Source organism: Paramisgurnus dabryanus, chromosome 24, assembly GCF_030506205.2.
Source record: "Paramisgurnus dabryanus chromosome 24, PD_genome_1.1, whole genome shotgun sequence".
In the NCBI taxonomy this organism is placed as follows: Eukaryota; Metazoa; Chordata; class Actinopteri; order Cypriniformes; family Cobitidae; genus Paramisgurnus; species Paramisgurnus dabryanus.
Genome location: NC_133360.1, coordinates 29,319,237 through 29,331,500, shown reverse-complemented (window position 1 = coordinate 29,331,500; position 12,264 = coordinate 29,319,237). Strand labels below are relative to the sequence as shown.

The following is a 12,264-nucleotide window of genomic DNA, read 5'->3' as shown; positions in this document are numbered from 1 at the left end:
AATGTCACAGTGAGCTGAAGTACTGTTGCTTTGGACCGTTGCTTGTTGCAGCATGAGCTTGCGTCAGATTATAATGGAATGAATTCGTCTTCTGTGAATGACCACATTCCCTCTAATGAACACCACAGGGCCTGAGTAATAGCTCAGAGTTTCTCTAAACTCACAGGATTAGCATGCGGTCACGTCAAAGAAAAGCCATTTCAGCAGATAAAAAATACTTGTGGTGTTGTTTACACTGTTTTGACCTATAAAGGCACAGGCAATTTCAATCTTTCACTGATCTGAATATAGAAGACAATTTTTGGAAATTAAGATCATTTCAAAACTAAAGGCTTTTTTATTGACAGTGGCAACGCATTCCCAGAATTCACCTGCAATGTTCAATATGCCATTATTAATTGGGACACTAGGCACAAAGACCAAATCCGGAAAATGTCATTTCCGAAGCCAGGCTTTTCCCTGCCACCATAGCTTATTGCACACCTGCGTGCAAACCACACTCACCTGCGTACATCAACACAGCTTGACATAGCTGTTTGGGCCAATCAGAAGTTTTGCTTTTCTTCTGTTGGACCAATCAGCGTCTGTTGGTTCGCTCGGGAACAGCTCACCAAGTATTGTTTTTTCCCCAACAGGCTAATTCTCATAATTTATCAGGTAAGACCAAATTAATCTACTTCACTTCGTTATGACCTTGCTGGGTTTTCTAAGGTTTGGGGAAAGAACGAAATGGAAATACTAATCAATCTTTTGTGGCCATTAATCAAGGCCTTCGAAACTTTCACAAAACTTAATGACCATCACACAGCGTAAATCAGTAAGACTTCTTATTAAGAGTCATTAAATTTCATTCATAGAAAGAATTGCATTGTACTATTATATTTGACTAGCCAAGTAAAAGATGAAAATCTGCCAAAATAGAGTTTGAATGGACCCACAAAGAAGTCAACAATAAACCATTTATATTCTGTTTTACGGTAGTGTACTCTTCTCTATTAAAAAAGTGCATATAGTGCATGCACGATTATAAGCATTTATCTTTGCATTTGTGCATCAGTTTGGATTCACTCATCAAAACTAAATTAGCTCAGGTATAAGATTAATTATAAAAAAGCCCACTTGTTTATCACACAGTAGACTATATAAGCAGTTTAACATAGTTGCCAAACAGTGAACTCAAATGTCAAATGCAATCCCCACTGGTCAATTCCCCAAATGTCAACCTGATGGCAGACACTGCCAAAAGTCCCAAAAGAGCCACGAACCATCTGTGTCGATCGTCCCTGAGCACTCATTCACTCATTTTTTTTCTCTCCATTTTCCTCTTGGTCTGTTAATATTTTAAGAATGTCCTGAACCTTGAAATATTTTTACAGTCTGAGGAATAATCACTAAAACTATCCAGCCCAGACAGCATTGACAAGAGTAGAACGGCCGTCTTTCTAAACAATTTTGGTAGCACATGCAAATTCTCATCACATTTCGCATGCTGGTTTCTTCACGAATGCCGAACAGCAGGGGAATTCACTGCAAGAATGCAACACAATTTGCAAAACAGCTACAAACAGTCCGCATCTGAACTGATGTACTGTAGTTGCTCTGACTCTCTACATTAGTCATGTAAAAAGAGGATATTTTACACTGAAGATAAACAAAAAAGTTGCCATATTCACAGGGTCATATTCAATATCCTAATGATCCTTGCAGTCACTAAAAGATAGTACACTGTAAAAAAATTCCGTAGAAATTTCAATGTTGTTGCAACTTGGTTGCCGGTAATTTACCGTAGATTTAAATTTATGTTATTTACTGGCAAGAGTTGGTTCAAAGTTAAATAAATTTTAAATATTAACTTCTTACACTCTGAGGCTATTTTGGGGATTTTTGCCTGGATTTGGCCTACCCAATTTCAAAAGCTTCCCATACCCACATGCAGAGGTGCACATACAAAAGTTTGGTATCATTTTACAGGAAACCCTTTGAAATTACATAAAACACTGTTAAAAGTGCTAAACATGGTTGTATGTGTTGTCAGTTCTCTAATAAGCACAAAAATAAATAGGCGCTTTTTGATGTTTTTTTTCTAAAGTCTGTATTTAAAAGTGTATAACTCTGGCCCTGAGTGGTAACGAAACCTCCAGACAGTTTTGTTTGATTCCAGCAATTGCCAGCTTACAGAGGAAAAAGGAATTTTTTCTCTATCATAATAAATGCAAAAGTTATTTTACTCCAACTGATGGGAGGACTAATACGCTTTTGGTATACAATTTCTGCCTAAAAACATTTGAAGTGCTCCCATAACCACATACAGTGGAATAAATGCAATATCTTTATATCATTTTGCAAAAATCCCTTTGAAGTTACATAAAAAGCTGTTGTTTGTGACAAATAGTGTTATTTATGTGGTTTTTCATATGCTAAAACACCAAATTTTCTTTTTTTATGTTGTAAATGCTATCTTTGATAGTGTATAACTCTGGTTCTGGGTGCTCTAGCAGACTGCAGACAGTTCTGGTTGTTACCAGCAGCAGACAGTAAACACCCAAAAAAAGAATGAACTCTTTAGCATGTTGCATTCAAAAGTTATTCTCATTTTACTGAAGTGTGCGAAAATAAATTTTTCATATTAATTTTTTGTTTTGCACATATAATAAATAGCAAGGGATTAATTATGCACACAACCAAAGAAAATGCTGTGAATGGACTCATTTTTTAGAGTAGGACCTAAAATAAAAGATGGTGTATCATTTGTGGCTATATGTGCTATCTGAGGCAGTCCACACTCAAGTTTCCCATATGTTTACAAAAGACAATTTTTTACCTCATTATTCATTCGATGATTGTTAGATAGGTGATGATAATACGACAAAAATAACGCTGCAGACTTATTCCTGAGAGTGAGAGCTTTCATTTGATATAAGACTTGCCCATGTTTGTCATACTTGAAAAACATGAAATATATGAATATTAAAAGATATTACAAAATATCGGGGGGGTGATGGTGTAAATTAATTGTAAATAACTTTCCTACAGTAAAAGATATGTCAAAGTGATGCATATCTGCAGAAAGTAGAGAGTCTAAGCTTTCAAACAGTATCTCATATGTGGTACTGGGTCCATGACAGACCATTACAAATTACAGGAATATTTTATATTAAGTCAAAATAAGATAATTCTGGACCCGGTACAGGGTCCACAGAGTTAAAGAAGTTAACAAGTCTTTATCTTTACAGAATAAAACTATACAATTACAGCCTCATGCAAAGCATTCTGGGAACCAGAAATCATCATCAACCTTTTTCTGTTTTTTGCTTCAGATTTTGTTTCCCAGAATGTTTTGCTTGATGCTGTTTTTTTAGTTTTACTCTGTAAAGACAAAGACTTGTAAATGTTTAATGTTCATTTAATTTTGAACAAACTCTTGCCAGTAAATAACATAAATGTAAATCTACGGTAAATTACCGGCAACCCAGCTGCAATTTCTACGGAATTTTTTTACAGTGTAATGATCCATAATATATTAATATATTCTGGGTTCATAATATCAACTTAATAAAATAATATTAATGGGCGCTATTACATTATTTCAATTGTAAAGATTCAAAGTGTCCGCAAGCCATTTAAAGGGCATCAATTATTATAAGGTAGTAAAGATGATATTAACTCCTGTCAGCATTGCATTGTGTGCAAATCTTTCAAACATGGTAAGGAGCGTCACATTTCAGGATGACGTCAGAGGTATTCAGGCCAATCACAACGCACAAATTAGCTGGCCAATCGGAGGACACTGTGCTTTTCAAAACGATGAGTTTTGTACAAAATCAGAGCAACTTTAGGGAGGCAAGGATATCCGGAGCAACAAAATGTTTTTAAGCCATAAACCATGCAAATACATTGTTTTACAATTAATACCGTTGTTTTTAGCAAGATAATAGGTGCTCTTTAATCTCATTTATTACTTAAAAGCTTAGAGAATTGTTCATAAAACTATTTTTACAAAATTACAGTTGTACAAAAATACAGTATTACATGACGTAAACATTTGTGAACATGATAATTTATGCACTAAACATACAATATTAAAAGTGAAATTTTCACTAACTTAAAAAATTACTTCAATTGGTAACACCTAAAAAATAGATTTTTTTATAACTTACAATTTCTTTTGAAAATTTTAAATAAAATAAAACTTAACTTCGATTGGTAGCACTTTTTTCAACTCTCATTTTCTCACTTTGTGAAAAATTTAAGGTAAAACACTTTAGAAAATGACTTCAATTGGTAACACCTACAAAATTTATTTTGTCTGTATGATTTTTCTATTTAAATTTTTCCAGCCCAGTTTCTCGAAATTATAGTCACAAATTTCCGCGTTTTTTTCGTGATCGTATCACACATTTCTGTTTGTGTGTCATTGTCAAGTATTGGTTACTCAAATGTTTTTTCCTAATTTCTTACCATTGTCGCTTCGGATTAGGGTTAGATTTACATAAAATGACATCCTTACCCAAACTCAACTCTAACCCTAACGCCAGGGGATATATAAAAAAATAAATCCGAAAAAAAATGGTAAAAACCAATATATAAAGTGACATCCTAACGCAAACACCGAATCTAACCCTAAACCAAAGCGAAAATGGTTTGAAAATAGGAAAAAGCAGTTGAGTAACAAAATACATGACAATGACACATAAACAGAAATTTGTGATACGATCATGAAAAAAACGCGGAAATTCGTGACAGTATCACAAAAAAGAATAAAAAATATGTGACTATAGGAGACTGGGTTGAATTTTGCACTTAAAGTGAGAAAATGAGGTTTGAAAAAAAAATGTACCAATCAAAGTAATGTTTTAAGTAGATCCAACTTAAAAATTTTACCATCGATACGTAATATTTTTTTCCAAAAAATTTTGTCAAAAATTTTCATATTATGTTAGTTTGATAATGTGGCGATTTAAAGGTGCAGTCAGGGAGTTTCTAGTGGTGAGACTGTGAATAGCAACTAACTGCTCAGTCCAAAGGTCACCCGTTAATTTTGAAACGAATAGTGAAGCTACGGTAGCTGTCACAGGACAAACACACCATCGTATGAGACAACGTAGGGACAACGCACTTTACAGAGCAGTTTGTCCATTTAGGGCTACTATAGAAACATGATGGCGACTTCCATGTAAGGAGACCTGCGGTGTATATAGATAAAAACTGCTAATTTCAAGGTAATTAAAACAATACAGTTCATTATGTAAGGTCTTTATTTTATAATATAGTTATCAGTGTTGGGGAAAGTTACTTTTAAAAGTAATTTAATTACAATATTAAGTTACTTCTCAAAAAAGTAACTAATTCCATTACTTAGTTACTTTTCATGGAAAGTAATGTTTACTTTACTTTTGTGTTACTTTTGTGTTACTTTTTTTCCTTGTCTGAGGCTTGATCTCTTTCAGGCCGTGCAGGTGTTTTTTATGATTGCAAAAATGGTAAGCTCTGGCCTGCCATCTCCGTTTCTGACTCAAACTGTTCACGCTCAGGTGCACAGAGTGCGTTATTCTACATTAATATGTTCAGTTTAATTCAGAACATTATTTTATTTTTAAATTGAGTTAATTAAACTGAAAAGTAACTCGCATTACTTTAAAAAAAAGTACCTTTATTTATATTATTGTGTAGATTTATAATAATATAATGCGTTACTTTACTCGTTACTTCAGAAAAGTAATATTATTACGTAATGCACGTTACTTGTGATGCGTTACGTCCAACACTGATAGTTATGTTTCTTATATTCCGTTTTTTAATAGATCGTCCTAAATTTTACAAATTGCACCTTTAAGGCAATTTGAGCAACAGCGATCATCGGCAAAGCGATGTGGGTGTGTCCAGTAATGCTCCAAAACTGAAAAAAAAACATAATTATGCAAATGAGCTGTAATGTAATTTGTGAGTAAAGTTTACATGATCAAATGTGGGGCAGGTTGAAAATTGTTACATTTATATGTTTGTAATTATAATAAATACTACATGCGAACAGCCATTTATATGTATGGAAACCAAGAAGCACTTCCTTCATTGTGCTGTTGTTATTTTCATTCACAGCTGACGTTTAGCCTCATTTCAATGCTCTGCCTGTCTCAGGTGGATTATGGGAGTGAGACGTTTATAGTTGTAAGGATGTGCTGCTGTAGGTCAGGAGAGACGTAATGGCTTCTGTCTGAAGATTCATTAGTTGAAGAAATGTGAAACAGTCGACCCCCGTGGTTGAGCGAAACTCAGCTGGTGGGCCAAATGAGATCTTTAAATGGGGTCACATTGCCTCTTCTTCTTTTTACAGGGTAATACCATCACTGTAGACAGCCCGCTATTTAATTTTGTAGAATGTCTTTGTATTCACACCCATGCTGTCAATCAACAATAAAACATCAAATAAACGGTGCGATAAGCGGACTCTTTAAATCAAGTAAATTGAAAAGGATCTCATCAATATAATAGAAAAGTACCAAAGTGAAAATAGTTCAAGCATAGTTCACCGAAAAATGTTAAATTTTGTCATCATTTACTCACTCTCAAGTTGTTACAAACCTGTTTTTGAACTATCCCTTTAAGACATTATTGTGCCAGACGGAGCAAAGCACTAAATAGACAAAATGTTGCTTTAGATATAAAATTAAACTAAACAATATTTTGACATCATTTATTTTTCATAACAGTAAAACATTTTAAAAACAGTATAGAAATAAGGGAAAAGATATGATAAAAAACTAAAAATATGTTGTATTAGAAATATGGTATTATTGAAGTGTTCATTTTATGCATGTAAGCTTTACTCATTCATCTTTGGCCATCGATTCAGGTTGCACATCTTTGTTATATTTTTTTTCAAAATGAAGTAACTTTTTCCGCTTTTGAAACACCTTATTTTTAAACCCCTCCCATCCCTTTACAGATAAAAGTCCCGCCTCATTCTTTTTTACTGAATATTCAGTCCTCCTGGAAATATGTGACCCTGAACCACAAAACCAGTCATAAGTAGCACAGGTATATTTGTAGCAATAACCAACAATACATTTTTAACATTTTAAATTCCAAAAATTTGGATATTACGTAAAGATCATGTTTCATGAATATTTAGTACATTTCCTAATTTAAGTATAATTTTTTTTTTTTTATCATTAGTTATGTGTTCCTAAGGATTTCATTTGGAGAACTTTAAATGTGACCTGTCACACATATGTCCTGCAATAAAGCTAAAATAGTTTTGAGCAATATGATCATTTAAACAGAGATGAAGCAGAGTAGTTGCTATTAGCGTCATATATATATATAAAAATGTTGCTTGTTTGGGTGATGCATTTTTGAGGTCCAGTCTTTAGTTTCCTGTTCCTTTCTGCTGTAGGTAAAATTAAACTTTACAAAATACATTGCATAAAGGAATGAAGTTGGCCTCAATCCTGTGAAGTGAATAAAACTCAATGTGTTATGAGTGTTTACATATTGAAAGCACCTCTGAGTCCACATTCATCAAACTCACATTTGAGAATAAATTGCTTTTAGACTGACATTTAACTCAAATATTAAAGGGGCTACTGACTCTTAAATGCCACAATGATCTTTTTATGCGCTAACCTTTACTTTAAAATATTTAGAAGTTAATTTACATGCAAAAGACCACATAAGGGTCACTTTATTTTACAGAACCACGTGTGGCAGGTTTTGAAGGTCATGTTCATATGACTTGAGATGTTTTTATAGATTTGTTTTGTAATTTTGAGGAGATCTCTAATCATAGTTTATTTACATTCATGCAAGTTCAACTTTTTAACCAGTTAAGCTTTTATATTTTTATTAGCGGTGTTTGCTAAGACAAGAGTCATACACTGTAAAAAAAAATATTCATTCAATTTACTCAAATTTAAGTTAAGGTAAGTGGTCGCAATCAATTTTTTTATGCTACATTTAAACAAAAGTTTTTTTTTAAATAGCTTAAATAAATTAATTGCAACCACTTACCTTACAAAATTTGAGTAACTTGAATGAATCAGTTTTTGCAGTGAAATAATCGTTGAAATAATTGTACGTAAATCATTACGTAACTTGTCCTGTGTTGTGCATACAATAAAAAAAGAAAAACTTGATTATGCGATTGCACGATTTAACGCATAATCAGCCAAAGTCCGCATATAGGCCGCATTTTTTCAAATACGCACTTTCGCAGCATAAATTGCAGATTTCCGTATGGAAAATATGCATGAATTCATAATCCAAATATCACATATATCTTATCAGAAAGTTGAAAAATGTTGCATTTACTTCCCACAAGCGCAGACATGTCCCTGTTGCCATGGAAACGTTATGAAGTGACGTGAGTATCTGACGTGAACATCATTGAAAAGCGGCAAAAGCTGCAAACTGTTTTTGCAAGTTCTTGCAATTTCATCGCATAAAATTGCATTTTTTAAGAAAACAAGAAAGTTCAATGATTTTTGCACGCAACAATCACAAAAAATCTTAACGTTTTTCTGTAAGGACTGACATTAGTGATGAATGACACTTTAAATTATGTGACTTGTAAAGTTATCAAAACCAACATTTTCATCTGCAGACAATACAGCAAATAAAAAATCGTATTGATTTACATTTAATGATTTACTCTAGTGACAAATACCACCAGCGGCCAGTAAGCGCTCACCTAGCAACCACACAGATCATCTTAGCAACTGCATACGGACCATGCATGGCAACATGCTAAAACCACAACACCCTGGCAACCATCAGCACCCTACCATTTTGGTGGAACTTTTTATGTGCAAAAAAAGTTTAAATATTAGGAAAAAAAGTGTAGTAGAACTATGACATGATTTGTTTAACTGTAAATTTCTTTCCTCTCTTAAAACATCCTGGGATTATAAAGTGTCACTGTTGGGTCATCAAGCAGGAATGGATGTGTTCGTCGTCATTTCGTGAGAAATGTTAAACGAACGTCTATCTTTAATCTTCCTCTCAGGTCCAGCCGCTAAGAAGAAATACGTGAGCTACAATGACCTTGTGATCTGAGAGCCTCCAGCGGAGGAAGAAGGTGATCGATGACAGCTCTCGGTTTCTCTCGGCTTTTGGCACAAAGTAAAGTGGGAAGAAAGGATTTTTCCATCCCTCCCTTCTCACCTCTCTTCTGCTTGAGGGCCAGGACTGCGACCGGGCCTTCGGCTTTACCAACGAAAGAGGACATCAGCTGATTTTCAACACTTTAATGCACCCAGAAAAATACCTACAAAAAGCAGCGAGACGAATCAAAGGAGAAAATACATTTTTGTTGTATTTTATTTTTTTGTGATGAATGACGGTTTGTTGATGTGGTTAAAACGGCACAACACGACTCGTACGTCGGTTGCAAATCTATAGACCTTTGATAAGGCGCTTGATCTGATAATCTGTCACAGACTTCATTCAGGTTGTCATGGCTTCGGAATGCCGGCCCCGGGGCCTTTTCCTCGTCTTTACACGTACTTCCAAACTGCAAGTTTTTCAGATTTCCGTGCAAGTTCGTGTGGTTCTCTCAGCATTTCTGTTGTTTCAGTTCTTTGGTTTTTCTGGATGCACATTGTATTAAAGCCATATTCTTCTCTATGAGATCTCGTTCCCTCAAATCTTTTTTGGAATTCCATCTGTTTGGTTTCTCCTCTCATGATAAACGTGACATTTTCATCATGTCTGTAAGGGTCCGTAGACCATCGACTGTGTTTTTAGTGGTTTGAGAGACGTTGCATTGGTTTCTCAGTATCTTAACCCCGGTGTTTCAGAACTGATGGTGTTTCAGAATTCTTTTAAAGGAAGTGTTCATGTAGCAGTCGTCAATGCATGCTTGATATGTTCGATGTTGAAGTAAATGAATATTTCACCACAATTCTCTCACACTGGCCTGTTCTGATTATTTCATATCTTTTTTTTTTTCACCTTTCCTTCATAAGTATCTCATTCATGTTTTAGTCATTCACTCGGTCAAGACAGAATATGGCTTTAATTTGTCTTGGAATTTCTAAATGCCCCAGAACTTATGGAGAAATTGTGCAAAAGATATGAATATATATTTAAAAAAGAAAATAAGAGAAAAATAAAAAGCATGTATGTTTTATACTGTTTGTACTAAGTATATTCATGTTGCCCTTGCTGCTTATGTGCTGATATCGTGGAAGACTTTTTATGTTTGGCCACTCATGCAACTATACTGTGGTGTTGTCCGAGAATGTACCAACATGAAATAAAACCATTTGGTTATTTTTTATTACTATTATTATTCATTAGTCTTTGCTTGATTTGCCTTTAAATTAATTTACCTTAAATGATGTGATGAAAGATTAAAAAGACAAACATCTTTATCTTTGAAATAACAAAAGCCCCAAAATGAGTATTGTGAAAGTAAATATGGCCAATTTTACTTAAGAGATTGACAAGCATTTCAGAAAATTTGCCTTTTCATTTTAATATTTCTGCGACAAAACATAATTTTGGATTTTTAAAATAGATTTTTATGAAGAAGCAGCTGATTTCTACACACCATCCAAAAACTCTTTAGAGAATTCAAATAAATCCCAAAGATTTATAAAATTAGATTCACTATGATGGCATAAGGGTGGGTGCACACCAAAGCTTTTAAACGCCAGACGGACGCCAGCTTTTTTCAGCTGACTGCCAGCTTTCTTCAACTGAGCGCTTTAGTTACTGTGATGCTTTTGCTTTGTTTATCAGTCGTTGTACGATGTGCCGGTTGGTTGTTGTGATATTTGCATAAAAGCTTTGGTGTGCACACCCCCTAAGACCCTGCAGACATAATCCCATATGGGACAATGCAGAAAATGCTTCTGTAAAAGTTTTGTATTCAAACCCATCTTCTGAATTATAAAATAGGATGAAAGCAGAGTTTAACGGCTCTGCATTAGCACACAAGAACGTACACTGATGACAAGCATGCATTGTCAGCAGAAGACTTTGTGTGCTTAAAGCTTAATGCCTGACGGAGGATGACAGATACGCGTCTTTCAGCCACAGCTGGAGAGAGTTTAAAGTCTAAAGTGTTTTCGGTGTAAGTCAGAAGTTTTGTACGGGTGACGGAGGAAGGAAATATGTGTGGTTTGCAAAACACGTTTGCCAAAACACTGTCACGGTTCTTTAACTTGGTTATGACACGCAGCAAATATCAATGCTCAGCGTGAGGATGTTGATATACTGGAGGTCATTACACATTCAAGAAACCGTCTGGGTTTGATTTCATAAGAGTTGATACTTTGTAATTCTACATATCCAAATTCTAACATTTGGCATTAAGTGTGGTCCACATTGAAAATGCACAGTTAGACACAAAGATGAAAAAATGTTTGTTGGTCTATCCAAAAAGCTGATACAGTAATGATAGACTTGCATGGGGAAAATAATCATTACCGGAGTGGGATGAAATTGTAGGTGAGCGGGGATCGCAATTGAGAGAAATGGTTGGGCTCATCTCAGCTCCACTTACATGCGCTGCCCAAAGCTAAAGGTTTTACAGTATGTGTGCCTGTGCTTACCTATAAAGTCGTGCCTTTATTCTCCTAAACCCACAAGTACATAGATTTAGCAGTACCTGCACTTGTAAATGCACTTGTTGTAAATGCACTAAGGGGGCACGTACACCAAGGCGTTTATGGCGGTGGCCAGCTCGGTGTTAAACTTAGGAAAGAACGCTCAGCTGGTCAGTGTCACTTTTTACTCAGACATCCAATCACAGTGCTGGAGGGGGGGGGGTTAAATACTACAACAACCAACCAGCACATCGTACAATGACTCATAAACAGAACAGAAGAGTATCATAGCGACCAAAGCGCCCAGCTGAAAAAACGCTGGCAAGCGCTTGTCATCTGCCTGGCACTTTCAGACGTGTTTAACGCATTCCTCCCCAGGCATTTTTTGAAAAGTAGATTTTCACAAAAGTTACACAAAATGCCTTCCATGAAAATTTTCTTCTAAAAACATATATAAACATATCGAAAGACAATGAAAGGACAGACTTGGGAAAACATGTTTAGAATGACTTTTGTGGTCTTATATCAGTGAATTAAACATTTTGCTTTTTCAAAAACCATGCATAAAAAAAATTTTTGTCTCAAAAATACATACATGTTGCTCATATAATACTGTAGCCCAGTGTTATGAGACTTTTGTCATTATTATGTTTTTAAGCAACTGAAAAAAGCACAAATGCAAAAGCATGTCAAAACTTCTCCAGGGCCCTAAAAA

General features: G+C 34.9%; 1 protein-coding gene across 2 annotated transcripts in view; it reads left to right on the top strand.

Moving 5' to 3' along the window:
* grm7 (glutamate metabotropic receptor 7) overlaps window positions 1–10,279 on the top strand; it is a 189,091-nt gene extending 178,812 nt beyond the window's left edge. Inside the window, exons 10-11 of one of the 2 annotated variants that reach the window (XM_065259836.1) lie at window positions 636–657; window positions 9,002–10,279. In XM_065259836.1, coding sequence (XP_065115908.1) covers window positions 636–640 — 5 coding nt within the window. In that variant the 3' untranslated portion in view covers window positions 641–657; window positions 9,002–10,279. The remainder of the gene's footprint in view (window positions 1–635; window positions 658–9,001) is intronic. The other variant, XM_065259835.1, reaches the window with a different exon arrangement.
* The last annotated feature ends 1,985 nt before the right edge of the window (window positions 10,280–12,264 follow it).